Source organism: Falco naumanni, chromosome 1 (genome assembly GCF_017639655.2).
Source record: "Falco naumanni isolate bFalNau1 chromosome 1, bFalNau1.pat, whole genome shotgun sequence".
In the NCBI taxonomy this organism is placed as follows: domain Eukaryota; kingdom Metazoa; phylum Chordata; class Aves; order Falconiformes; family Falconidae; genus Falco; species Falco naumanni.
In genome coordinates this window covers 99,929,470-99,956,977 of record NC_054054.1, presented here as the reverse complement: position 1 = coordinate 99,956,977, position 27,508 = coordinate 99,929,470, and the positions used below count along the sequence as shown (strand labels likewise).

General features: G+C 56.1%; 3 protein-coding genes across 7 annotated transcripts in view; 1 reads left to right on the top strand and 2 right to left on the bottom strand.

Annotated features, from left to right (window-relative positions):
- MORC2 (MORC family CW-type zinc finger 2) overlaps positions 1-2,391 on the top strand; it is a 49,152-nt gene extending 46,761 nt beyond the window's left edge. For 4 of the 5 annotated variants that reach the window (XM_040612183.1, XM_040612173.1, XM_040612165.1 and 1 more), the window contains 2 exons: positions 143-331; positions 1,442-2,391. In XM_040612183.1, coding sequence (XP_040468117.1) covers positions 143-331; positions 1,442-1,510 — 258 coding nt within the window. In that variant the 3' untranslated portion in view covers positions 1,511-2,391. Of the gene's footprint in view, positions 1-142; positions 332-1,441 lie in introns of those variants that run through there. The other variant, XM_040612192.1, reaches the window with a different exon arrangement.
- Positions 2,392-10,302: 7,911 nt separating this feature from the next.
- Positions 10,303-11,364, bottom strand: LOC121082763 (apelin receptor A-like). The gene has a single exon (XM_040582418.1). It carries the CDS (start codon positions 11,362-11,364, stop codon positions 10,327-10,329), a length of 1,038 nt encoding a protein of 345 aa, XP_040438352.1. The 3' UTR covers positions 10,303-10,326.
- Positions 11,365-16,998: 5,634 nt separating this feature from the next.
- The window catches only part of POLE (DNA polymerase epsilon, catalytic subunit), a 29,423-nt gene continuing 18,913 nt past the window's right edge, over positions 16,999-27,508 (bottom strand). Inside the window, exons 31-48 of the mRNA XM_040583770.1 lie at positions 27,020-27,163; positions 26,531-26,671; positions 24,180-24,333; positions 23,986-24,092; positions 22,981-23,157; positions 22,350-22,573; positions 21,983-22,203; positions 21,185-21,389; positions 20,554-20,727; positions 20,144-20,269; positions 19,478-19,610; positions 19,178-19,364; positions 18,921-19,052; positions 18,621-18,814; positions 18,206-18,406; positions 17,799-17,924; positions 17,584-17,673; positions 16,999-17,355 (exon numbers count right to left, since the gene is read on the bottom strand). Coding sequence (XP_040439704.1) covers positions 17,245-17,355; positions 17,584-17,673; positions 17,799-17,924; positions 18,206-18,406; positions 18,621-18,814; positions 18,921-19,052; positions 19,178-19,364; positions 19,478-19,610; positions 20,144-20,269; positions 20,554-20,727; positions 21,185-21,389; positions 21,983-22,203; positions 22,350-22,573; positions 22,981-23,157; positions 23,986-24,092; positions 24,180-24,333; positions 26,531-26,671; positions 27,020-27,163 — 2,847 coding nt within the window. The 3' untranslated portion in view covers positions 16,999-17,244. The remainder of the gene's footprint in view (positions 17,356-17,583; positions 17,674-17,798; positions 17,925-18,205; positions 18,407-18,620; positions 18,815-18,920; positions 19,053-19,177; positions 19,365-19,477; positions 19,611-20,143; positions 20,270-20,553; positions 20,728-21,184; positions 21,390-21,982; positions 22,204-22,349; positions 22,574-22,980; positions 23,158-23,985; positions 24,093-24,179; positions 24,334-26,530; positions 26,672-27,019; positions 27,164-27,508) is intronic.

Sequence of the window (27,508 nt, the reverse complement as noted above, 5' to 3'; positions counted from 1 at the left end):
GTTAGGCTGGTGGTGGTTGGTCACAGGGTGCCAGTAGCTGGGCTTTTCTACAAGCTGCAACTGCTGACTGCGACTGTTGGCATTTTCTTGATGCTCAGTGCTTTTTCTTAACATGTCATCTGTTATGTTTTGTCTTCTACAGAAAGAATATTTCAAACAGTATGAGATAGGTCTGCAGAACCTGTGCAATTCATATCAGACACGTGCTGACGCCCGGGCCAAAGCCTGTGAAGAAAACCTCCACAACTTGGAGAGAAAGCTGAAGGAAACAGAGGAGAAACTGCAGAAGCTGAGGACCAACATCGTGGCCCTTCTGCAGAAAGTGCAGGAGGTGGGTGAGGAAGGGGTGCAAAACCACAACGTTGCAAAACCACTAGTAGCAACCTTCCCCAGAGCCAGGCCTCTCCAGGCACTTGAGATGTTTTAGTCCAGCATTTAACTGGGCTTCAGTTCTTCCTCAGTTGGGTGCAACTTGGCTTAGAATTTCAGAAGCAGCTGAGCGTGCAGTGCTGACACTACCCACCTTTTAGAATCCAGGTCTTGGGTTCCTGATGAGTGTTAATTTTTTGCAGATGGATTTTTCATGGCATGTAAATAGAGCACAGTTTCTATTTGTTTTCTGCTTTCTGCTATGAAACATAGGGACTGCGGGAGAATTTCCCTGGGCGTAGGTAGTGTTCTGCAGGGGTTTTCTGCCCCATTCTTAGGCACAGAGGTGGTGTTAGATTCTGAACCCCATCCATTAAACAAATAAAATTACAAAAAATTGTATGGTAAGTTCTATTAATTATACTATTAAATATTAAATTTAAATAGCAAATATATATTTAAATAAAAGCTTTTTAAATAAATCAACTTTAAATGCAAAACTACTTTCAATAAAATTAAGAGCACCAAATAGAGAAGCTAGTGAAAGCAGATGGAAGTAGTTGCTCTCTGTTAGGAAAATGTGTATTAAAGCTAAAAAAAACCCCAACTGACTTGACCCAGATCAGCCCAGTAAATGTGTTGCTTGAGTGCATTGTTTGAGCATCAGGTGCCGACTGGCTTCCAGGTGTTTTCTGTCAGACTCTGACAAGGAAAGCTGGTGATGCTTTCAGAGCAGATGCCAGCACCTGGAGAGTGTAGTAAAGGCTGACCAAGACAGATGTTGTAGAGCAGGGGTCTTCAAACTGTGGCCCGCGGGCTGGATACAGCCCCCCAGGGTCCTCAGTCCGGCCCCCCAGTATTTACAGAACCCTACCCCCCTGCAGCCGGGGGTTGGGGGAGAAACCAAGCAGCCACAGATGACCTCCTGCCACTTCATCTGCACGCCGGCCCCCTGTTTAAAAAGTTTGAGGACCCCTGCTGTAGAGGATACTGTGCCGCTCTGTCTTGTCTGTCCTTGCACTGTTCTTCAGGATTCACTTTTCACTGGTCTTTCTTGTGCCTTTGGTTTTAGGACATTGATATTAATACAGATGATGAACTGGATGCATATATTGAGGACTTGATCACGAAAGGAGATTGAGCAGCCCCGGTACAAGTCCTAGAGAAGTACAGAGGAGCTGGTTGCTGCGATGGGAGATGTGGTTTCCTGCAGTGGAGGACTATGGCAGCTGACGAGCAGAGAGAGCTTTTAGACAGTTACTTGTGTTGGTGTTCAACTTGTTCTTGTGACTTCACATGAAAAAGACATTTGTGCTGTTGGCAAGAAAACGTTTAACGTTGTAGTTATCTGAATATCTTCCTTTTGTTTATAAATATTTATTTTTAAAAGAAATAGGAACTGTGCCTGATATGATGAGAGGGTTGCTATGGGTTTTTAGTGAGGTAAAAGTGTGAGTACCCTCTTTGCATCTGGGGTGTATTCATGTGCAAAACCTGGAAGACCAGAGCATCCTGCCTAGCAGGTTGTCTTAGTTAAGAACCTAGCAGCAACTTTAAAAATAAGCCTTGACTTATGGAAGAGGTGATCAGTACTTGGAGTTCAAAGATACTGAACTTGGGCTAGAGAAAACCAAGTCAGGAGTTTGAGCTGCACAGAGGAGATCAAAACACAGTCCCTGTGTGAGTGTGAGGGAGAATGAAATCTCGGTGGTTCTGAGGGGGTTGAGGGTAGGGGATTGGCACTTGCCAGTGCTGTGAGGTTCCTGAATACGAGGTCTCTGTAAGCAGGTGGAATTGTCACCATGCTAGCAGTCAGAGGCTGAGGATACTTTTAGAAGATGATGGCCTCCTAGGCTGCTTGCAGTGGATTGTGATCATCAGGGGTAGAAAGCTGGAGTTCAGATTCTTTGTTAGCAGTCACCCTATTCCACACTTTTGCTGCTATTTCTTTGAGACATAATTACAACAGCAGAAAAACTCCTCAACCAGATGAAAATAAAGTGACCCTCTATTCTGTTGTCACTCTCTCAGGTTTGTGTTGCTTTGATCAACTTGCTCTTCCATCCAGTAGTTTATTATTAAGAGTGCTGGAATTTGGAGCTTTTGGAGCCCTGCATTGCTGAGTCACATCTGGCCCTGGGTCAGCAGCAGGGACAATGCCTTTCCCTCATCCTCCCAGCTGGAGACTGCACTACAGCTCCTAGCAGACTGCTTTTGGCCAAGGTGACTCGGTTTGAGTTCGCTGGCTAGCCAGCTTCTCCAGTCTACTAGGGCAAGATGTCCCATGAACTTGGTGCTCAGAAAGCCGAAGTCCCCTACAGCCTGGTGGTTTGAAGAAATGCAGCGTGACTGAGAGGTGCCCAACTTCAGGAACATCAAATGAAATAGATCATTGGGGTTCTTTTGATGGCGGAATGTGTAATAGATGTTTGTGGGGGGGAAAAAAAATCCAAATTAAATATCTGTTGCACAGAAAATCTTAAGCAGTAATGGTTTGTAGTCCTGGAGAACTCCCAAGAACTCCCAAGTCCTCCCAAGCTCTGTAGAAGAGAGGGAAGACTTTTGCTTATTACCTGAATTCCAGCTCCTTTAGCAGCACACGGTGAAACTGACTGCATTTGTTCAGAATCTGGGCCTGGACATCCTGGTATAAATGCAGGTAAGGGAGTGGCAGCATCCCTTCAATGCAGAAGCAAGCTCTGCCAGTCTTCTCAATTTCCTTACACCTAGTGGAGGTTTTGTTAATTGTGATGGCACATGGTGCTTCAGATGAAAATTATCCTTCTGTAGAAGCTGAATTTTATATTAAGACGAAGAAATCTTTTTCCTTTCCAGCTGGCCAGCAGAAATTCTGAAGAACCAGATTTCATTAAAATACAGTTCAGAGATGGTGCTGCTTGCAAGCTTTCATTTGTAACACCCGGAGTATACCAATGTGGGATAAATAGCTCTTACATGTTTCCTGGGCTTCCGCACATAGATTGATCCCCTACTGCTCTCCTGTTAGGAAGGTGTTACTCAGTGTTCCTCCTCTATTCTCTGGAAACTTCTCATTTCTAGGTTTTTGGGGTTTTGGGTGGTTTTTTTTAATGGCATTTCATTTTTTTGATCTTGTACCAAATTTTTTTTTGAGTTACATTTCTTCCCTGCATTACTTTCATCAGTAAAATTGATGTGTCCTCTCTAAACTTCCATTTTTCTTGGAAATGCAAACCAAGAACTTCTAAGTGCCAATAAACCAAGTTTTTAATTCTCAAAACCTTTCTGGTAGTCCAGAAAAACCATGGGAACGAAATGAGCTCTGGAGGTTATTTAAATAGCCTGCTGCAAGCAAGGTGCACTCAAAAGCTATATCTTGTTGTTCAGGACCTTTTCCACTTGAGGTCTTAAAGTCTTCAAGGGGGAGGGTTGCACCACTTTTCTGCATCACACACCTCTCCAGTGAGTGTGTTTGTCCCTTGCATCTAACAAGGATGTCCCTGTTGCAGCCTTGGAGGCCGTTACAACTGCCTATTGAAGGTCTCTCGCCTGCTACAGCCTTGGCAGTTAGACCTTTATGCTACAGTTGAGCCTGTTGATACCGTGTCTGTGCTCAGTTTCCTCAGCCTTCCTCTACGCTTCCAGCTGTTTCTTACGCTAGCAATACTAAGAAGTACATGAGTTGCATTTTGTACAGCATCCCCTCTGTAAGACCACCTTAAGTCAATCCTTCATGCCTGTCATTACAGTCATCCATTTTGGAAACTCCTTCCACAGCTGTCACCTAGATACTTTGTAGCATACATATTTCTATTGGTAAGGTTGTTAATTTATGTATTTAATAATTGTATTGGGTCTGGCTGAGCCCCACAGCACCCTCATAGCGCTGTGCTTGTGTTGGCAGCTAGAAGGGTGGTGATAACACGCCGCTGCTTTGGCTGCTGAGCAGGGCTGGCACAGCGTCAGCGCTGTCCCTCCAACCTCCCCCCCACATTCACCAGCAGGTTGGGAGTGGGCAAGATCTTGGGAGGGAACAAAGCCAGAACAGCTGGACCAAAGTGGCCAAAGGCGTATTCCATACCATATGATGTCTGCTCAGATATAAAAGCTAAGAGAAAGGAGGAGGAAGGGGAGCATTTGTTATTTACATTTGTCTTCCGGAGCAACAGCTATGTGCGCTGAAACTGCTTGCCAGGAAGTGGCTGGACATCACCTGCTGCTGGGAGGTAAAGAATAACATCTTTTGTTTATCTTCACTTCTAAGCATGCAACTTTGGCTATTGCTTCATTAAACTGCCTTTATCTTGACCCGTGAGTTTCTTTTCATCTTATTCCCCACCTTGTCCCCATTCTGCTGAGCAGGGGAGTGACAGAGCAGCTTGGTGGGCACCTGCTGTCCAGCCGAGGTCAACCCATCACAATAATGAGGGGAAAAATAACTTTTTGAGCATGAACTTTCAGGTCTTGTGATGATTATTGTTCCAGGCTGACTGCCTCAGCTTCTTCCCTGCTGTAGCACACGGCCTTCTGGGGCTTCTGTCAGCAGGACCATGATCGTCCTTTCCTGCTTCCCTCGCTGAAGTGCCAGCCTTAACCTGGAACCAGGGTTCTCTGTCGGTGATCCTCCGCCATGTACGGATTTGCCCAGTTTCTCTTGCAGAGTGGAACAAGAACACCTGAGCTCGTGGCAATTGGTTCCTCTCCCAGTACAAGGGACACAGTCCTGCTTGCACATTTTTGAGGGGTCGTGTATTGCTGCTGTTCCTTAAACAGAGGCTCGAAACTCCACATCACCAGCATCAGATCCAGGGTTTGATTTTATAGCAACAGGGTCAATATTTCCTGTTTTTTTGCAAGTTGTTCCTGCAGCCTGTAGCAAGGATCAGCTGGGCTTTGGGGTGCCACTTGCTTTCAGCTACCCTACAGGGCTATTCTTTCTGATGCAGTGGGGCACGGCCAGTCTCCTGCCACTGCCTTACCTGAAAGGCACAGCAGACTTCTCTGCCAAGAAGGTCTTGCTGGTCTCCAGGCCCCACAGTATCTTGATCTACTCAGAAGAGCACCAGGTATCTTGAAATCCCTCTTAGCAGCATCTGAATTTGTTCATGGCCTCACCAGTCCTGGTCACACATGGCCTAACTTGACCAGTGCCTGCTCTGTGGGGTGAGACCAGACAGGCAGCTCTTGAATGATCTTGCTATTATACCCTTTCTCATCAGCAAAGCTGCAGCTGCACAGCAGCTGCAGAGGAGACCCTCCTCTTAGGCTTGCACTGGAGGGAAGGCTCCAAGAAAGATCTTCAGCACGCCTTGGGAGGCCTGGAGGACTCTGGGCACCTGCCACATTAGTGGCATAAGAGACCAGGTTCCTGGGGACCTCTGTGAGCCCAGGCTGCATGTCCAGGGGTCCCTGCCATGCGGTTTCACTGCATGCAGAAACCAGGTGCTTTGGGCCACTCTAGCCCCCAAATGCTCCCTCTTCTCCCTGGGCTGCAGCCTGTTGAGCAGAACAAATCATAAATACACTGTCCCCTCATCCTGCTGGGAGCTCCTCTCTGCGGGGTGCTACCACTGGCTGCTCCAGAAGGAGGAAGGGGTTGGGGATATTAAGGCCTTCTAAGGCTGCTGTTACTTCAGCACAGTGAGCAAAGCATCTGAGCAGGGCAGGACATGCTGAGTTAGACAAGTACAGCAGGAGCGTGTTGCTGCAGAGCCCAACATGCTCTTTGGGAAGGAGAAGCCTGACTCCCAGTGACACGGGCAGCTGGGACTGGAAGAAGAAACCTCAGTAGCCTTGGCTCAGCCTGGAAGGGAGGCTGGATACCAGTCCAGGGTGTTTGCATGGTGCACCGAGCCCACAGCCTTTGTCTTCCCTGTCTCTCCTTTCTGAGAAGCTGTGTCTGCCTGCAGCAAGCAGTGATGGTGCTGCAGTGCCGTGTGCAGGGCTGCCGTGCCTGGGGCTGGGTGCCTGAGTGAGCTGATGCTGCGTGCGCTGACTGTGAGGTGTGCTCTGGTCTGGCTGGCCTCTGCAAAACAGCTGCTGAGAAGCCAGGCTAAGGACCAGTGCCACCATGCTGGCTCCTGCATCCCTGGGTGTTCTCGGAGTAAGTGGCTTTTGTTTTGCTTGCCAAGGCAGGCATGGGCAGCTGTGGTGCTGCAGATCTGGTGGCCTCATGCCCTCCTTGCCCAGCATGGCCCTGGCACCAGGGCCATTCCCCTTCTGCCTCCTTTGGGCCACAGTCAGCCAGGCTGAGGTGAAGCTGCCAGCTCAGCTGCCAGGAGTGGGCTGCATGGCGGGACCCCTTGAGCGAGGGCACTGCCACCAGCTCATCAAGTGCTTCTTTGTGCAGGAGCCACCAGCGCCTGGGAACACAGGACACGTGTGGAGGCATCAGCCCCTGGTGCTGCCCTGTCTCCAGGGAAACATCCCCCAGGGGGACAGGCATCCCCGTCCCCTGCCAGGGCACCCCCACCCTGCCTTTGTTGGCTCTGTCACATTTCTTTGGGAGACAAGGGGACAAAGTCTTCCTTTTCCTGCCAGCCGCCAACTCCTGCTGCAGCTGCCTGGAAGCGGCTTCCCTCACCCTGAAAGGGTCAGCTGGCATCTCCCCAGAGGAGTGAAGGCAGGCACTCAGCACCAGAGCCAGCCCTGGGACAAGGTGTGGCAGTGCCCAGGGCTGCCCGCGGCTAAGCACACAGTGGGGCCCTTGTCTGAGCACTGGGAGCCGCCAGCAGCTCCTTGTCCTGGGCCCTGCAGGCAGCTGGGCATCCTCTGCACAGCCGCTCCAGCCTGGGAAGGAGTAGCTGCTGGGGCAGAGCAGTGATGCTGGTGCTGCTTCACCCATGGCGCAGCACAGTGGGTGCTAAGGTGCAGGTGCTGGCCCTGGGCTGCTGACACTTCCACATGCCTTTGTTTCCCCTCTCTTGCCTCTGGCCTGCCTGGCACAAGCCACCATCCCATGTACCCATCCAGGGGATGGCTGGAGCAGGCTGGGTTGTTGGCTTTTTTTTAAAACCTCTTCCACCCTGCAGCACCTGAGCATGACTACAGAAGGTTTCTCACATCCCCCTTACCCCCACTGTCAGCCCAGCTCCCTCCTGGAGTGCCATGGCACAGGCATGTCTCTCTGGGGTGTGTGTCAGGAGGCAGCTGCAGTGAGATGGAGAGGATGTGACTGAGCATTCAACGTAGGGAGCAGTGCTGGGGAGGAAGCCCTGCTCCTACATTTGCAGCCACCCTGGGGCTCATGGCGTGCTTTGGGTCCAGTGCCCAACTGCTCCTCCCAGATCCTGCTCTTGCCTTGCTGTCCTTTGGCTTAGGTGGGTCCATGGGCTCAGCACTGTCTGCTCCTAGCAGCCCTCTCCTCCCCAGAGCTGCTTGTCTGCCTTCAGGCAAAGTGGAGCTGGAGAGGAGAGCTGCTCTGCCCCATGGCATGGGCAGGACCAGCCCCACCACTGCTCAGTTGCCCCCAAACCCATCCTGCAGCATGCTGTAGGTCCAAACCAACCACTGCCCAGACAGCCTGAGCTTTGAGAGTTGGTTTTGAAGCTGGATGCAGCACTCACGGGCAGCAGGAGCATGGATGCATCTTGCTAGTACACAGCAGTGGACACACGGAGCAGAAACCCTGGAAGGCTGCAGAGTGGTCTCTGCTCCTTCTCTGGACAGGGGCTTGCATGCCAGAGCAGGGAAGGCAGGTGCCCTGGCTGGTGTGATTACGCCTTGCGTGGCCCCAGCCCATCCCCATGTTTACCCTGCGCCTGACCAGCCAACGCTCAGGGTTTGTGTGGCCACCAGCCTGGAGGACAGATGGGTCTGACACGGCTTCACCTAGGACAGGGGCTGTGATAGCTGTGGGAGCACAGTGGGGCTGGTCCCAGTTGCCTCTGCATGGGCTCCGGCCCTGAGCGTCACTCTGACCTTTCCCCAGGGGAAGCCCCAAAGGGTGGTAAGGCTGACCGCAGAGCCCTCTGTCCCCGGAGTGCAGGAGGAGGCCTGGCAGCCCACAGGGCTGGTGTGGAGCAGGTGCCTTGGGGCCAAGGACAGCAGGCATATCTTGCACTGTTGTAGGACGCAGACAGTGGGGCTTCCAGAGAGCGTCTGGGGACAGAGCGGGTCACTGGTGTGAATTCAAGCATGTGGGGCCACCTGAAGGGCAGGTGGGCTGTGAACTTTCCCCCTTCCTGGCCTTCCTTCCAGGGGAAGCAGTGCCTGCAATGGGATGGTTCCCACCTGCCAGCCCCATTGTCACCATCTCCTCTCTGCTGTGCTTTTGCAGAGGAAGGGGGCTGCGGTGAGTGGCTGCCCCTCCTGGGATCCCCCCTGCACCCTCAGCCTTTCCTCAAGGGCTCTCCTTACCTGTATTCATGTTCCCCTCATGTGGTCTGGAGCCATGTCTGCAGCTGCCCTGGCAGATGTCCCAAGCGTTCTGGTTCAAGCATTTCACAAGGAAAGAAAAGTCCACAGCCTTACGGAAGCAAGGCTTGGGCAGAAGGAAGGACAGATAGCATCTGAGGGTTTTTTACCTTGCTGTTGGTTAGGTAGAGCTGCCCAGCTGAGCTGAAGGGGAAGGAGAGGCAGTTGGAGGCTGTGGACCATGAGCCTGTCCCGGTTTGGTGCTGGTGCCCTGGGCTGGCATGGGGATGGAGGGACAGCAGCGCCCCAGGAGAGCAGCAGCAGGGAGGGAATGCTACAGGGTACCTGGGAGGTACAGTGCTTACAGCCCATATTACACTGCCCTGATGTCCTGTCCAGACCAGTGGGGCTGAGGACGTCCCACCTACGTCTGTGCTGCCTGACACTCCTCTGTGCCCCTGTGTACACGGCTTCACCTTGTCACTCCGCACAGCTGTGACCCACTTTGGTCTGGACTTGGAAGACAGTACATCTGGGTACTGAGACAAGGCAGCAAAAACTTCAGCCAGGATTTGCAGGGGCAGGGGAGGAAGAAAGCACATTGTCCCCCACATGCAGTGCTGCTGTGTGGGGTGTCTGCTCAGCTCAGACCCAGCTTTCTCTAGCGCAGCTTCGCTGGTGAGGCAGCGTCCTCACCACAAGGTTTGGCTGGTCCTGTCCCAGCACCCACAGCGGTACCATCAGGAGCCCGCACCCTCTGAGGGGCTCAGCCCTCGGAGGGGGCCATTAGGCTCTGCAGAAGGGCTGCCTGTTGCCAGCTGGAAAGGGGCAATGCATCCATGGAGTTCCAGAAATGAGAGACCACCACAGCCCGCACCAGGGCAGGCTCACCCTGGGCAGTGTGGGATCGGCAACTCTTCTACTCAATGCAACGCTCCAAAGACCGGGTGCTGCCCGCCTGGCACCAGCTCAGCAGGCAGACACCCAGGGGCCCAGGCGTCACCCCTTGGACATGGGAAGGGTTTGCCTGGAGGACACTTCCAGCGCCAGATGGTGCCTGGAGAAAGGCTGGCTCGCCTGAGCTCAAGGAAAACCCACCCAGCTGCTGGAGCACAGGGTCCAGTGGTCTGCAGGGCCCCGCTGGGACAGCCCTGCCCGGGGGGGCGGCAGCACGCCCGCGCCCTCCCAGCTCTTGGCAGCCCCCAGGCACGGCTTACACGGGCTGGCCGGGCCCCGAGGGCACACAGGGCACAGGACGCTGCCTGGCCGACCCCGACGGAGCCGTGGCTTGGCTGGGTGATGGCGGCTGAGCCAGCGCCCCCCGGCCCGCCGCGGGGGGGGAGGCACGTCCCCGGGCGGGGTGGGCACAGGGGCTGCCCCCGGCTTGGCAAGAGCGGCGACCCCGGCCGGGCCCGGGGCCAGACGGGAGGCCCAGAGCCGTCCCTGGCGCTGTGGCGGGGGCCGGGGCGCCCGCAGGTGACCGGAGCCGCGGGGCCCGGCCCCCCCCCCCCCGGATTCCGCCTGCCCTCCCAGCCCGGGCGGGGGCCGCCGCGCCGACCGCAGCCGGAGGAAGGAGGCAGCGGGCTCCGGCGGCGGAAAGGGCGTTTATTGTGGCCGCGGGCGCTACAGCTTGGTGCCGGCCGGGGGCAGCTCCGAGCGCTGCGTGGGGCCGCTGGGCGTGGAGGAGGCGGCGGCGGCGGCCGGGCGGCGCTGCCCCAGCAGCAGGCGGCAGCGGGCGCGGAACCGCCCGTCGAGGAAGGCGTAGAGCAGCGGGTTGAGGCAGCTGTTGAGGTAGGCCAGGCAGGTGGCGTAGGGGTGCAGGCGGGCGATGAGCCCCAGCAGCGCGCAGGGCAGCTCCAGCAGCCCGGCTGCCGCCAACGCGAAGAGGCTCTTGAGCAGGTGGAAGGGCAGCCAGCAGCCGGCAAATACGGCCACCAGCGCCGCCATCAGCCGCAGCAGCCGCCGGCGCGGGCGGAGGTGGCGGCGGACGGCGGCGCCCACGCAGCAGTAGCAGACGGCCATCAGCAGCAGCGGCGCGGCGAAGCCCACCACCGTGGCGCCCAAGCTCAGCGCCGCCGCCCGCCCCGCGCCGCCCGCCGCCAGCTCGCACAGCGTCCGGTTGCGCGGGCCGCGCCGCGCCTCCCGCAGCAGCAGCGCCGGCAGCGCCGCCGCCGCCGCCGCCGCCCAGAGCGCGGCCAGCGGGCCCAGCCCGGCGGGGCGGCGGCGGGGGACGGCGCGGGGCGGCGGGGCGGCGGCGCGGCAGCGCTCGGCGCTGAGGCCGCCCAGGCAGAAGGCGGAGGCGAACATGCTGAGCAGCACCAGGAAACTGCTGAGCTTGCAGAGCGCTGCGCCGAAGGGCCAGTGGAAGCGCAGCGCCGTGTAGGCGGCCCACAGCGGCAGCGTGGCCACGAAGGCCAGGTCGGCCAGCGCCAGGTTGCCGATGTAGGCGTCGGCGGAGCGGCGCCGCGCCCGCGGGCCGCGCCACACCGTCAGCAGCACCAGCCCGTTGCCCGACAGCCCCAGGGCGAAAACCAGCAGGTACAGCAGCGGCAGCAGCGAGAAGGACGCCTCCCAGTCCGCCTGCCACTCGCACGCCTCCCCCGTCGCGTTGCCCGCCACCTCCTCCCCGTAGTAGTACTCCTCCGCCTCCGCGTACTCCATCGCGGCCGGCGGCCCCCAGCCCCGCCGCACCGCTATAAGCGGCCGGCGGCCCCGCCTCCGCCGCGGGACAGCCCGGGGACCGTCGCTCCGCCCCGGCGCACCATCTCCCCCGCCCCGACCCCGACCCCGACCCCCTCGTTGGGAGCTGCCCAGCAGCCCCCCGCCCCGCCCGCCGCCGGTATCCGCGCCGGGAGCAGGGCGCGGCCCGCGGGGCAGCGAGCGCCATGGGCGGGGGACGACGGCAGCGGGCGCGGGAGGATTTTGGTATAAACTCCACGATGTCACCTGCGGTGCCCCTGAGGGCTTGCGGTGCCCCTGAGGGGTTGTGGTGCCAGCGCACCCGAAATGCGCATCCCCGCAGCCTTTGAAGGCGAGCGGATGCCCGGCACGGTGCCGGGGGCTGAAGGTGGGAGCCGAGCGCCGGCATCGCGCAGGACGAGCCGTCGAGGATGCAGCAAGCAACGGGTGCAAAACCCTCCCGGTGAGCACGGCAGGGAAGCAGAGCAGCAGCACTCGGCGTGGGGAGCCTGTGGGCTTCCCAGCTCCGGGTGCGTCAGCGCTGCGTTGTAGAACTAGGTGCTCCTTGGTGTTGCCGTGCTGGTGCGTAGCCTTGGCCGAGTGGGATGTGGAGGTCTGGTGGAAGGAGGTGAAGCAAGCCCCGGGGCATCCTGGCCTCGTGAAGCGCCACCCTCCACCTCCCCACTAGCACCTCATGCCTCCTTCCAGCTGCTCCCTCCAGCACCAGACCTGCTCCTGCCTCCTGGTTCGAGTGCAGAGGAATGGAGGAGAGGTGGTGGGTGGGGTGTCCTTCCCACTGCTTTCTGCAGAGACCTGCACTTTTAGTGTGTTTTCTCAAAGGCAGAAGCGAGTTTGTTCATCCCGGCCGGTGTGTTGTAAGAGCTGTCAGGTCCTTGTTCCCACTGGAGCTGGTGATGGGGAGAAGGTGGCCACTGCCTGCAAAGCAATCTCTGTATGCCAAGCATAGGGGGAGAGTGAGTCTGCACTGGAGGAGGGGCAGGGGCTTTTAGCATCGCTCAGTTCAGACAAGGGGGAAGGAGAGGCTGATGCTGCAGTTGAGAGTGCGAACTTCATTTTGAAACTGCAGCTGGGTTAGCTGCACATTCTGGGCAGCACCCTGGTTTGCAGCAGCTGGTGGCAGCAGGGCCCCTTGTCAAGTGTTTACACATTCCTGGAGAGACTGCACCCACTAAGCATCCTTATTCTCCCCTTCCCCAGCCACACTGAGGGTGAGGAACAGACAGGATTGTCAGCAGACCCAGAGCCAACAGCACCTGTGAGGTCTCTCCAGTGGGCTGGTTTCCTACAGATCCTGGTCTCTGTGTTTCAGATAAATTTTCTTTTCTTTCTTGTCCTCCTCAGACACACCATAAAAACATCCTTGTTTGAGGAGAGCCTTGCAGAAGACACTTTCCCTGTATCGGTCCCGAGGTGGCGGGTGGCCAGCTGCAGCATTGCCAGGAGCAGGGAGGGAGTGCTGGGCTGTGGTGGGCCGCTTGCTCCCAGCAGAGGTTTTTCCTTCACTGGGAGGGGAGTGGTTCCTGTCCCACAGTGGAAAGTGGGCAAACTGAACCCTGGACCATGGTCGGTAAGTACCTGGGAGCTAGACAAGAGGACCTCCCTGGGCAGCAGGGACATTTCTCGGTCTTCCTCATCTTCTGTATCGTGTGCCTAATGCTGGATAGCCTTTCCTCAGCCTCAGCTGCCATGCTGCATGAAGCTTGGGGTCTCAGGGGGCTGCAGCGTGAGCAGGAAGGGTGCCCCATGCCTGCTGCAGCTTGTGAGCGGGCAGTGGTGTCTGTGCTGGGGCACTGGTGGCAGTGAGGACATGTTGGTGCCTCTGAGGACATCCTGGGGCTGTACTGCACATGCACACAGGAGGGCTCTGCAAGTCTTTGTGGCCGTGGGCTGATGAGGTGGACCGGAGAAGATGGAGATAGCTCTGATCACCACCTGGAGCTGTGACAGGTGCAGAGGAGGTGATGCTCTGAGGAGGTGAAGCGTTTCACACTGCCCCAGCCCTACCACCCAGGACAGGTTGTTTCCAGGCCCTGCCCACTGTCTTTGACACCAGCCAGGTGCAGGTGAGGTCCCCAGATGGAGCTTGAGACACCCCATAGAGCCAGGCTTGGGCAGGGGGGCTTGTCTTGCCTGGAGGCAAGGGAGGCCCCGACAAGCTGCCTCATCTCTTGTCTGGGCCCCCTGTGTCCCTTTGCACTGGCTGTGGCTGAACTGAAAGCGCCACCTTGACTGTGGGTGGCTTTTTCTTGCTTGAAGAATGATGGAGGATTCCTGAGAGCCACCATCTCTGCTGGGTGACCCATGCAGTGGGTGCGTGACACCACCTGCTTGCTCCTGTGGCCACGTGCCGTCTTTTTGGGAAGCCTAAAATTGCACTTGAGGGGAACCAGAGCCATGCCATGGAGCTGCCCATGCCACGGCTGTGTGCGTCCCAGCAGGATGGAGGCTATGAGGCTTCTGGGGAGGATTTGGGCTGTGCTGCTGGCCCTGGTGGGCTCCACCAGCCAGAGCACCCTTGCAGCCTTCCCCTAGGTGAGCACCCAGCTGGTGCCTCCTCAGCAGGGTTACTGCACTTGGTGGCAGTTCGGTGGGTTTCAGTGCAAATTCTTAAGCTGCAAGGAAGAGACTCCAAATTAGTCTAACAGAAGAAATCAGCTTGTCTCCTAACCTGGACCATAGGCTGGTGGTGCCCTTCCTCACACCAATGCCACCCCTCTGTGATGGCACCCCAGAATAGCCAAGGACTTCTGAGGGGGTCTAACCTTGCTAGTTCAGATGGTGATTGAAGAAGCTTTGGATGTCTACTGCCAGGTTTTACTAGAAGAGAAACTGCAACAATTTCCTCTTTCAGACTCAGAATAATGAGCTGAATGGAGATCACAGCAAATCTCCCCATGCCTATGCTGTGGAGGTGGAAGATTCCTCTTGGCATCCTGCTTGTGTGCTTTCCAGGGCCATAGCCTCTCCAGAGGGGTCAAGGACCAGGCAGGGAAATTTTATACTGCCAGCAGTCCCTGCTGCAGTGTTCAGGCTGTTCACACTGATGGTGTTTCAATACGAGTATGTGGCTAATATTTTCTCAGCTACTTGTCACTAATCTTTTCTTAGTTACGGGCAACACTACAACCTGGACAGGCTGGAGAAGTAGACCCCTGTGAAATAGGCCAAGCGCCAGGTCCTGCACCTGGGCCAGGGCACTCACCAGTATCAATACAGGCTGGGGGATGAAGGGACTCGAGAGCAGCCCTGCTGAGAAGGACTTGGGGGTACTGGTGGATGAAAAGCCAGACATGACCCGGCAGGGTTTGCTGGCAGCCCAGAAAACCACCCGTGTCCTGGGCTGCATCCCCAGCAGCGTGGCCAGCAGGGCGAGGGAGGGGATGCTGCCCCTCTGCTCTGCTCTCGTGAGACCCCGCCTGCAGCGCTGCACCCAGCTCTGGGGTCCCCAACATCCCATCAGAAGACATGGACCTGTTGGAGCGAGTCCAGAGGTGGGATACAAAACTGATCAGAGGGCTGGAGCCCCCCTCCTGTGGGGACAGGCTGAGAGCTGGGGCGGTTCAGCCTGGGGAAGAGAAGGCTGCGGGGAGACCTTAGAGCAGCCTGCCAGTGCCTGACGGGGGCTTACAAGAAAGCTGGAGAGACTTTTTGCAAGGAAACGTAGGGATAGGACAAGGGGGAAAGACTTCGAACTGAAAGAGGGTAGATTTAGATAAGAAATTGGGAAAAAAATTCTTCCCCGTGAGTGCAGTGAGGCCCTGGGACAGGCTGCCCAGAGCAGCTGCGGGTGCCCCATCCCTGGCTGGACGGGGCTGGGAGCAGCCTGGGCTGGGGGCTGGGGGGATGGGGGGTGGGTGGTGTCCCTGCCTGCAGCAGAAGAGGTTGGACAAGGTGATCTTTAAAGATCCTCTCCAACACAAACCATCCTGTGATTCAGTAGGTGGTGGTTTATATTTGGTTCTTTTCAGGTTACAACAGAAATTGTTAAGGAAGGGCCCGTGTGCAGTGGCGGTCTTAAAATCACTGTCACATGGGGAAATTGCAGTGGCAACTTCCTCCAAAAGAGGAAAAGCTTCTCAGGTAGCGTCCCTGGAGGAGTCTGGGGCTGCTACTCGGCATCTCAGGTCCCTGTAAGACGTCAAAAGACTGCGATGTGCCTGGGAACAGTCTCAGGTGGATCCCCGAGGAGGCAGTTTCCTCCAAAAGAGCCCCCAACAACTGAGGCAGCTGGAGGGGATCTTAGTGGCTACTTGGGATGAGAGAAACCTACTAGAAGGAGAAAACCGTTTCAGATGTCCATGCTGGGGAGCCTCTGAGGTGCCTCCAGGGGAGGGAGGGAGGGAGGTGGTTGGGCAGCGCTGGTGTCCCCTGGAGCTATGGCAGCCCTAGGGGGGCCAGGCCACAAGTCTTCTTACATGCTCAGGGAACAGTGGATCGCCTGTTCTAGGGGCTGGAAGGAGTGTTCCCCCCAGGCAGATGGGCACAGGTCCACGCGGGGCGTTCCCCTTCCTCTGCAGCGCTGAGCACAGCTTCTTGCCAGGGCTCCTCACGGCTGCTTCTGGCCAGCGGTTCCCTGCAGTTGCAGGACCAGGAGACCAGCTGTGCCCTCCATCCCTCCGCCTCTCTTCCCTGCGCCAGGCTGGCGGGGGAACCTCAAGGACATCTGTGCATTAGGTCACCTGGGGGTCCTCTGCCCTGTGCAGAACCTGGCCTGCCTGGGAAAGCTGTGGGCATGATGCTGCATCAGGCAGGAGCTGCCCCTTGCCGCCCGGCTGTGCACGCAGTACGAGTACCGCACTGGGCTCCTCTGCCAGAGCTGCTGTGTGTCTGATTTGTCCTGATGGCAGCTGAGAGCATCTCCAGGCACCTGGGCCTGCACCCCCTGGCCCTTCCACAGGGGTCTGGCTGCCCCTGCCCTGCCAGCAGCCTGGGTTGCCCAGGGCGTCCCTGTGGGCAGGGATGGGACAGGAGCCTGTTGCCAGAGCCCAGTTCTTCTCTGGGTCCCCACTTCCCAGCAGGCAGCCCAGGGCCTGCTGCACTGCCAGAGCCCTGCCCCCACCGTACCCAGGGTCTCCAGAAGGGCTGCAGGGTGGGAGGGGAGCATCTCTGACCCCCCAGCCTGGCCAGCACCCAGCCCTTTCCTCCGGGGAGCCGCAGGGTCTGCCATGGCTGTGCCAGCGTCCAGCATGGAGGGTTGACAGCAGCAGGAGGAACAGCTCTCGGGGAGAGCGCTCGTGCCCTGCACCCAGTCCGGGGGCACCCTGGGCACGCCTGCTATGCCTGCTCTAGCTGGGACCTGCTCACAGACCTGGTCAGCTGCTTCTGCCCCTCGGACCCTGCCAGTACCTCCGTGGGTTCCCACAGGGCAAGTCCCACCCGCTCCCTGCCCCCCGGCAGCCAGGAGCTCCCTGCTTCTGCTGTGACCCGCTCCCCTCCCACTGCTCCACAGCAGCCCAGGTCTCACTGCAGGGCAAGAGCTCTGGGCTCAGCTCGCCCACCGCCCACGTGGCCCTGCCCCCTGCCCCCCACCCCCACGGCTCCCTGCCAGACGGGGCCACAGACCCTGCTTCCCACCCCCCAGAAACCACACCTGCCTTCTACAATCCATTTATTTATAGAAGTACAACAGTAAAACCACACCTGGGGGCCAGCACAGACCTGCGGAGCACAGTTCCAGCCCCTCCTGCCCCCACAGCAGTCCCTGGCACAGCTCTTGCCTTCCCTCCCTCACCGCAGGAGGGGTGTGCAGCTTCTTGGAGGTCTGGCTCATGGCCAAGTGGGTCCATGACTGTTCTCCCACAGCGAGATGCACGGTGCAGGCAGGAAGAGCAGCCCACCACCTCACTGGAGCTGGGCATTGTTGCACAGTAGCCACTCGATGGTTTCCAGCAGGTAGGCCATGTTGTAGTGCCGGGCAATGTTCTGGAAGACGTTGACGTGGTCCATGAAAGTCTGGGGAGAAAGGAGCAGAGAGGGAGGCTTCCTGGCACTCCTGGGCAGCAAGGGGCTCCAGGGGGATGGGCCAGGCGGGGCTGGTAGGGCAGAGGGCAGCACAGCAGGTCCCAGGGGATAAGCACTTAGAAAAGAGGCAGAGGAGAAACGGGGCACTGCGGGACTCCTTGGCGTCTCCCTAAGAGCTGCTGGCACGGGGCTGGGCCAGGCAAGAGGGTGCAGGCATACCTGGGAGGAGATGGTGAGGGCAAAGTCTCCCGCACAGCTGCAGTGCACGGGCATGTGTGTCTCCTTCACACCATGACACTTCTTGCACACCTGGTGGCCAAGGAGTTTTTGGTGTGACAGGAGACGAGGCCAAGCCCCTCTGCCAGGGGCAAAGTGAATGTGTCCAGCCTCAACCAGCCAGGGGGAGGGGCAGAGTAGAGAAGCCCTACACTCACCAGGTCCTGCAGCACGAAGGCCATCAGCTTCTTCTGCAGGGCTTCCACCAGCGCTGTTTCGATGGCATCGAAGTCATACTGTGCCTGGCAGTTGGGGCAGACCCAGCCAGGTGGCGCCAACCGATCCTAAGGGCAAAGAGGAAGGAGCTGAGCGCCAAGAGTCCCAAGCACTGAGATGTTGTGTCTAGTTTCTGGAGAGGACAGAGCATCAGCCAAAGCCACAGGTGCTCAGCTCAGACCTGAGCTGCTAGAAAAGGAGGTGAACAGAAGACAGCCTTTAGGTGAAGCTGATCACCAGCAGCAAGCAGAGCTGCAACTCTGGTGTTGAGAAGATGGGGAATGTGACTGACCAGCCCCCAGCATTGCCATGCTGGGGCCTCTGGTGTCCCCACGAAAAGAGGCTGCACCTGGGAGACGGCAGGGTCCTTGCACAGGTCCAAGTCCCTGCAGAAGTTGCAGTTCCTGCAGATAACTTCAGGGAGTACATAGGAGCGGCAAGGGTCCCGAAACTGGGCTTCCTCCGAGAACTCGCCCACCTCGATGAGGCGCAGCAGGTCCCGGCGCAGTTTGTTCACCTGGTTGGTTATGTTGGCATCCAGGGATAGGACCTACAAGAATAAGAGCCAGATGAGCCTACCAGCAGAGGAGAGTGTCCTCACTGGGACAGCTCATATCCTCGTGACCTCATATGGATGGGCAAGACAAACTGGTTGTAGATCACTCCTGGATGGAAGCCGTGGCAAATCTGAGCCATAGCCAAGGACCAGAATTTGAGCCCTGGCTGCAAACCCTTAGAAAGGGGGCCTGGCCCACCATGCTGACCTTGCAAACATATTTGATGAACTCCAGAGCTGGATTGTTGAGTGGCAAGTAGGAGCCAGGCAGCACCGGGAACAAGTCTGATGGCTTACTGGTGTTACGAGAACCAGCCATCTTCTTCTGGATCTTCTGGGTGATGGTAAAGAAGCTCTGGGTGAGCTCATTGGCCACGTAGTCCTGTGAGAAAGCGATCATGCCTAGAGAGACAGAGAAGACAGTGCTTCAGCCGTATGATGGCATATCGGGACAGTAAGGTGAGTGGCTCTGCCAGCACCAGGACTACCCCCATGGTTCAGCACTCACCAGGCATGGCCCCCATCTCCCCCAGTGCCTCCTGGGACACCTGGCTGGTGCTCCTCCTCTTGATGGGGGTGCTCCCAGGGGCATTGCGTCGCAGCTCCTCCTTCATGCTGTGGTACACAGCCACAGTGTAGGCTGGGGAGAAACAGGCAAGGCTCCAGCTCCAGCTCACACCAGCAGCCACCTTGCTGCAGGCTCTCCCTGGCACCAGGGAGGCACGAGCAACCCCATCCCCTTGTCCCCTCGCTGGGACAGCTCACCTGACACGATCATCAGGAAGTAGCTCTGGCAGGAGGCAGCCTGGGGCAGGAACTGTGCAATGTTCCAGCTGTTCTCCAGCTGCTCTTCCACGTTCGGCTCCCCTTCCTCCTCTTCTTCCTCCACTGCCACCTCTTCCTCTTCCTCGCTGTCTTCTTCCTCCGATGCTTGCCTCTTGCTGGTGTCCTTCTGGAGGAGCCAGTGACATCACAGTAGTTCCTCATGCCCAGCCAGCACCTCCCTACTCAGCTCAGCCCCCAGCACCCTGCTTCTGGGAGGACTGACCGCTTTCTGTCTCTTACCTCCCCATAGTGGATGCAAGAATTCACTTTTCCTTTGATACCTCCATAATTTGCTGGATCCATCCAGAGCAGGAACTCCCAGCAGCGGGAGAAGGAGATGGTCAGGGAGTGGAAGATCTCTTTGGAATGGATGCTGGAGGAAAGAGACTGCAGTCAGCCACAGCGCTGGCATTGTCCCTAGTAGTTCGGAGCCTTCTCTGTGGAACAGCCTGGGAAGGAGGTGGCTGGCAAGGAGAAAGGGGGTTCCCCTCTCCCATCCACTGTTGGGCACCCCAGGGGAAGCCATGCCCAAGGAATCTTGGGTCCCTATTCTAGTGCCTGCACCACGGCTGGGATGCCGAGAGCCAGCTAGGGGATGAGGTGCTGGGCACCTCAGATTCTCTTGAAGGTCTCTTCTGGATTGAATCCTATGGGTATTCTTGGAATATTAGCTATAGAGGACAGCTAAGGGACAGTTCCCTACTCCAGGCATGACAGCAAGAAAACTGGGAAGCTTTGTCCCTTCAGTAGCTTCACCAAAGAAAAAAAAAAAAAACCATCAGTTCAGTGCTGAGGCACATCAGAAGGCAAAAAAATCAGCATCTTCCTTCCTGGCCCCAAGCCCCGCCTCAGCTCCATCATCTGAAAGCCTTCACCTCCAGGCCGAGCTAGGCAAGCACATCCCACCTGTTGATGATGTACTCCATGTAGCTGATGGCATCCTCGATGCGCCGTTTCTTGGTGCACAGAATGATCCGGTTGAAGTTGGCATAAACCACCGAGGAGCCCAGACGCTTGAACTCAGCCACCAGCCTGCGGGCAGGGCACAATAGCACGAGTCAGCAGGCAGGAAAGCAAAGACCGAGGAGCAGATGCAACCTCTGGAGGACACGCTGATCCAGCCCAGTCAGGCGTCATGCATATCAGTGATGGCATGCACAGGAGCTCACCAAACAGTATGGGAGGCCCAGCCTACCGCCCGCCTCTCTGGAGGCTGTGGCAGAGAGTGATTGTGGGTGCCAACAGCACCCTGGTCACTAATGCCACACCTGTCCCTTCCGTGTTGACCAGCCTGGCATGCTCCAGGTCTCACTTACTGCAGGAAAAGCTTCTTCATCATGTTGTGGAGTGTGCGGTGCAGCGCAGGGTCATACAGCAGGGAAGAAGGAGAGCGGAGCCAGCGGTAAAAGTGGATGACCTGGTTGTCTGCATAGATGTTGTGATATTGCGTGATCTCCTTCACCCAGCTCACCACCATGCTCTTCAGGATCCTGCCAGGGAGCAGCAACCAGCGTCACCCCACCAGCCATGAGCAACCCTTTCCCCCTTCCAGACAGGAACATGTTTTCAGTATGCTGGAGGATCCAGAGCAGGAACTCTGCCAGAGCAGAGACATGTGAGCCCTTGGCCCACGAGCCACAGGGTAAATATGTGCCTCTGTAACCTGGTGGAGCATGAAGAAAGGAGAAACAAGAAAGGACAAAGTCTTCACCAACATCCCTGTACATCTGCTGGCTGAGCCACCAAGCAGTTCTGAGCCCAGGATCTTCAAAAGCCTGTTGGAGAAGATGCCTGCCCTGCCCTCGAGATCTGAATTTATACTTGGGAGCACTCCACAAGCCCCATTGCTAGCATAAGTCTGGAGGGAATGAGAGACAGGACCCTGGAAAAGGACCTGCCAGGATGGAGACCAGGTGTTCCATCTCCTGATAGCTTCTAGAGCCATACCTGAATGTGTTGGAGCACAGGGCAGTTTCATCATAGCTAGCTGGGATGTTGGCAGCTTGGTTCCCTGTCACCATGTCTTCTAGGGATGCCTGCTGAATCACGTCAAAGCTGATGCTCATGCTGGAGCCTCCTTCCATGTCATTTATGTGGTGGGACTGCAACACTGTGTTTACAGCCAGGCTCTGGATGTCCAGCTCCAGACACACTAACAGCAAACACAACCTCTCAGCAGGCAGGGCAAACAACAAACGAGGACATCCTCCCTGCCCCTCTGCCAGAAGCGCTTTTCACAGTTATAAGGGTAATCTATAGGTGTTGCTGTAGCAAGTGGGGAGATGCTGTCACAGGTTAGACTGTGTTGACCAGCACTTGTCTTTCAACAAGATCTACTAACCCTCTGGGTTTTTTTCTGGAAGCTGCAGCAGAGGAGCTCAGAAGAACTGACTACCACTCAAGCTGCTTCTCCCTTTGAGAGAGACCTGTCCTAGGGTCAACCAGGTATTACCAGCTGAGCTAGTCTGTCCTTGGGCTGACACACTGCAGGTGGTCTTTGTGTTGCTGTCCGTGGCCATGAACTGGGAAAAAGCGTGTATTCAGGTGCCTGCACACAACTGCAGGTGAGACCTCCCTGCCCACAGGACGTGCCCCTTGCCCACATCACTGCTGCAACTTTAAAGCTGCTGGGGACCACTGTCAATACAGAGACTCTTTAGAGACTGCATCCATCCCTCCACAGGGCTTGCAGAGCAGGATCCAGCTCTGCCCCTACTCAGTGCTACCACCCTACTTCCTCCTCACCTGTGGAGTAGCAGCCAGGGTTGTTTATCTCCACGGAGGCTCTTTCATCAAACTCCATGACTAGGCGGTTGTCATCAGCCTCCTTACCCCCCAGGTCCGGGCGGGCCGTGGGCGACAGCCACAGCAAGTGGTTGTGACGACGAAGGTGGCGTGAGAAGAACAGGTCAGAGCCAAAGGTAGAGATGTCATCAGGGAGGTTCCCAACGGGGATGTGGTAGTACCTGGGGCACAGACAGGCAAACGGTCATCGGGCTTAGCGCTGCTGCAAAGACAGGGGCCCCCATCTGTCCTCTCCAGGAATGAGGCAGCCTCCTGTGGTCCCACCAAGGGCACAGCAGCCCCAGGGAAACGTGGCCACCCCAGGCACCTGCTCATCTCGAAAGCCTGGGAGAGGCAGGTGTCCAGGTTGAGGTAGTGGCGGATCATGCGGCGGGCAGCATGGCGCTGCCAGTCCAGGACCGAGTAGTTGATGTCATCTACCAGCCGGATGGGGACCAGAGGGAACTCCTTGATGATGGGGATTCCACTTGCCAGCCGTTTCAGGTCCCAGTTAGACTGCACAGCAACCAGTGTGGGGCCCCGGCGCTCGTCCTGCATGAAGGAGGACATGTCCTGGTGCACTTCTCCAGCGAGTGTCTCTGCTCAGCAGGAAACCGGCAGTGCCAGGCACCCTGTCCCCAACAGCAGGTCCCCATGGTGGGGACAGCACAACCCAGCACTCCTGAAGCACCCACCTCCATGCAACCAACTCTCCAGCTGAGCACAGGGATGAGGGGAGATGCTGAGGTAACCTCACTGCTGGCACTACCCTAGGCAAGCCAGCCCAAGCAAGGCAAAGCCCTTGAGCAACACCCACTTCTAACCTTGACCTTCGGGCCAGCAGCTACATACAGGCACTGTAGGAAATGGTGCACCAGTGCCTTCCACAGCATTCTCCCCTTCCCACATGCCTGCGTGGACAAGGTCCCATGGGGATCTTCCTCACGCCTTCATCTCACCTTGTAGCCCAGCAGCAGCCGCTGGATGGCTCTGTAGATGGCCTTGGGGTCGGTCTCGGCACGCACTTCAAAGGTGTGCTTGTCTGGGGGCAGCAGCTCTTCACCCACCTTTTCCAGCAGTGCACTGCGCTCCGCTGAGAACAGGGTGGTGAGATTCGGCATCTGGTTGCTGCGCACCTGCACCCAAGGGGGACCAGGTTGGAGCTGGGGGAGAGGGACCCCAGCCTGCGCAGTCCTCTCCCCTCTGTATATCATGTGATGCCTTCCACTAGTCCTGCCAAACTGCAGCAGGGATGTGCGATGCGTGGAGAAATCTCCTGCTGCCTGACCCCCAGGGTAGAATCATAGGATGGTTTGGGTCGGAAGGGACCTTTAAAGGCCATCTAGTCCAACCCCCTGCAACGAGCAGGAACATCTGCAACTAGATCAGGCTGCTCACAGCTCCCCCCGTCCGGCCTGGCCTTGAGCCCTTCCAGGGATGGGACACCTACAACCTCCCTGGGCAACCTGTGCCAGTGTTCCACTATCTCACAGTAGAACATTTCTTCTTTTTATCTCACCTGAACCTACACCCTCTTTTAGTTTAAAACCATTAACCCATGTCAGATTGCTACAGCCCCTACTAAAAAGTCTGTCCCCATCTTTCTCATAAGCCCCCATCAGGCACTGGCAGGCTGCTCTAAGGTCTCCCCGGAGCCTTCTCTTCTCCAGGCTGGACAACCCCAAATCTCTCAGCCTGTCCTCACAGGAGGTGTCCGTCCTCTAACAGGTCCACGTCCTTCCTGTGATGGGGACCCCAGAGCTGGGTGCAGCGCTGCAGGCGGGGTCTCACGAGAGCAGAGCAGAGGGGCAGCATCCCCTCCCTCGCCCTGCTGGCCACGCTGCTGGGGATGCAGCCCAGGACACGGGTGGTTTTCTGGGCTGCCAGCAAACCCTGCCGGGTCATGTCTGGCTTTTCATCCACCAGTACCCCCAAGTCCCCCAGCCTCTGGAGTCCCACCTTACCTTGTCCATCACAAAGACAGCAGCCTTGCGCTGCGAGGGGATGAAGAGACCCAAGAGTGCCTTGCTGCCCTGGAAGCTGTGGTAGAGGTAGATGTGACGAATACTCCCTAGAGGGACACAGCATAGAGTGTCAGTAGTACCCGTGGGCACCAGGTCCCAGGTGTGCCAGGAGCATCTCTCCCAGGGTGCCTCACCTGGCTCCAGGTAAGTGAATTGGGCCAGTGAGCGCATCTCCAGGTGCTCAATGTCAAAAGTTTCAGTCTCTCGCCCTGCCAGGTGCCCAACCAGCTGCCTGCTGACTGTGCACACACAGCCCAAGTGGATCAGGGCACGGAGGAGGAGTGGCACCTGTAACAACGGGGAGAGACATGGTGGAACAACATTCCGCTACCAAAGTCCTTTTGGGTGTTTCAAGCCTAGAATGACACAGCTTAAAAGCCACAGGTAGGACATACCAGAGGTGCCTCCAGCATGAGTTTGGTATTATCACCCTTGTCAGTGCTGGAGACACAGAACAGGCTTCTTAATTCACCTGCATTCCTACCTAGCTTCGGATCCCACCATCAAGGGCAGCAGCAGGTACTTTGGAGGATGTGTGGATATCTGGGCAATCTCACAGATCCGCAACTTGCGTTTTGGCTCTCCTTTGAGACAAAACCTTCACCTGAACCACCAAATAATTGGCACAGAGGGAGATCCACCACTGATTTGCCCTGTTTAATTAACCCTACAGCTGCAAACTCCACTGCTGAAGGCACCTGAATGACTTGCTGTAAGAAGCCATAAACGCTCCTCACCTAATCACGCTTCCCTCATGCCAGTTTTGACTTTATGGACCCCTTAGAGTACACCCCCCATTTTCAGATCTCTTTAGCAAGCCAAAGCATTCCCATGTCCTTAAGCCCCACCCCTGCAAGGAAGCTGTTCCCATCCTCGCATCCTCCTCACCATTCTCCTCTGTTAATCCCACTACATTTTTTGGAGACTGTGTTCAGAATTGCACTGCAGATGTTTAAAGATCAAGACAGGTCTTTCCTTGCCCAGGTCTGTGTCCATCTGGGTTCTCTGTATCTCCTTCTGGGCTACCTGCCTGACCACCATCGCAGAAGTTTTTTCTGATGCTTACACAGTTTCACACATTTCAGTTTGTGCCTACTGCCTGCCATTCCTTCCCTGTGCACCACCAAGAAGAGTCTGGCTCCGCTTCTTTATTCCTCCCATCAAGAGACCCTGAGCATCTTCCCCTCCATAGCAAACAGCCCCAGCTTGCTCAGCCTCCCCCGGCAAGACATGCTGCAGCCCCTCAATCATCTTGCTCCCTTTTACAGGTTTAAAATATCTTCATGCTCCTTGTTTTACTTCAGTTGATAATTTTAATTTCCTCTTAGCTAGCTGCTGCTGGATTTTACTTAGCCCCACTTGCTAAACACTATGGTAGTGGAGAGGACTTGGGTTTCCTACCAGAAGATCTCCTGCAGGTATGATGAATTGGTGTACATGTCACTTTGGCAGAGTAGTTTGAAATAAATTTTGGGCATTTATCCACATTTTCTAAAAGCAGTAAAGTGCTAAAAAGGGTTTCTTTCACCATGCCCCACTGTAACACTTCCCAGGTTATACCACTAACTTTGGCAGCTGGTCTTCCAACTTTATGTTATTTTTGCCTTTGCAGCCTCTTGCATCTCAGAAGGCATTTTGTAGCTAATAGCAGCACCATTCACACGAAGCTTGTCCCACTTAGGCAAAGACTTTTGATCCATAATAATTTTAAGTTTCAATTCAGTAGTGAATTTACTTGTCATGCTTCCTTTAACATATAGCTCCACTCTTAAAATGGTGTGCAACCTACTCCGCTACTTCCATGTATGTCAGATCCTGGCACTACAATGTCATCTTGATTAAATTCCTGTCACCAGGATTTTCTGAGCTGCTGAACAAACCAGTGTCCTCATTAGAAGCAGGTACTCCAGTTTCCCACTCTCATTTTCAGGGTTTCAGCATTAACAGCCCTGGTAAATTTAATTTTGGCTTCATTGCTTCGTGCTGAACTTTGTTTAGGTTGTTCTTGCTCTTCCCAAACTTTCAAGTTTTATCCTGTTCTTCTTTCTAAAGCTTTTATAACTTCATTTTAGGGGACAGGGCACCCCGATCTAGGTATGACTCCACACATGTTGGGTTTTCCCCTATCTATACTCTAAATATCCCTTATCTTTTCTGGTTCAAACACCAGCAGCATGGTGCAGCTTTGGTTTGGAGGAAGATCACTCTTTCTGCTTAAATCCCTGCCTTCCCCCAAATTTACTGACTCCAAATAAACCGCCCCCCCTTTCCCTGACATGCCTTAAGCCACATGCTGATACGCAGTATCTCTGCCCATGCAAACGTGAGTATATTCCCCAGTACTCTGCTGTGCAGGGTCTTTGATTCTTGGTATCTCACCAAGTTGTTGAATTTTTAAGTGCCAGGTATCCTCCCACACCACTGGCACTCAGGCTAACGAGCTGCCACTCAGCAACCCTTAAAGACAAGCACCTGGAAGAGTTACCTGTGTTTCATACACGCCCTCAATGTCCGGAGCAGAGAGGTCCGCATTGATTTCATTGATGTGCTCTTGGTACATGTCTTCTGGGACAGAGTATTCATACAGGTTGTAAACGATGTTTGAGCGTGGCAGGATCCTGTTCACCTGCCAAGGCGAGGGAGACACTTAGCAGGGCATGTCACACCATGCGGCACCACTGCCAGGAGCTGGGGTACTTCTAAAGGCTGCAAGGAGCAGGGGTCTGAGCCAGCCCAGCTCCTGGTGCTCCCTTCTAAGGAAATCAGTGGTTTACACTCATGCATGCAACAAATTCCCACAACCTGCCTTCTGGGCAGGCTGGGTTTAGCAGGGGGACTGGATGAGGTACATCTGTGGAGAGGGAGAGTGAGGCCTTCCAAGGCAGATGCTTGTAGTATCTGCTCGCAGCAGAGGTGAAACACCTTATCTCATCACAGGTGGCTGTCTCCCCTTCCAGAAGGGGCAGGTCCTCACCCGCCTATAGGCTGCTCCCTCCTGTGGCTTTGGGACACGCTGGTTGACGTAGAAGACACGGGGGATGCTCAGCCTGATGCAGTGCAAGTTGCTCCCAATTATCGCCCACAGCCTGAAGAGCCCAGGCTGGCTGGTCTCAGCAATCTGCAGGATATGGGGGTACAAAGTTAAGAGTTAGCAGGGAGCTCCGATGCCAGTGCTTACATCTAAGCTGTGGAACACTTTGTGGATTTATATGGCCACTGGTGGCCACAAAGACAGCAGGCAGCTTAAAGAGTCATTGATCCCAGTGCTGGAGTCCCTGTGTCCTGCTACTATCCCAGGCTAAGGCTGGCCCAGCCAACTCAAGCTGACCCTTGATGTCAGCCAAGTCAGCCATGCCACCTCAGGCTCCTGCCTGCACAAGAGCTGCCTGCAGCTCTGAAGGCCCTTCTGGAAGATGAAGTGAGTGACAAGGGGCTGGGATCAGATGGCCATGCGTAACGAGGA

Excerpts from the sequence above, each read along its gene's own strand:
- LOC121082763 (XM_040582418.1), bottom strand. The coding sequence starts at position 11,364 with ATGGAGTACGCGGAGGCGGAGGAGTACTACTACGGGGAGGAGGTGGCG.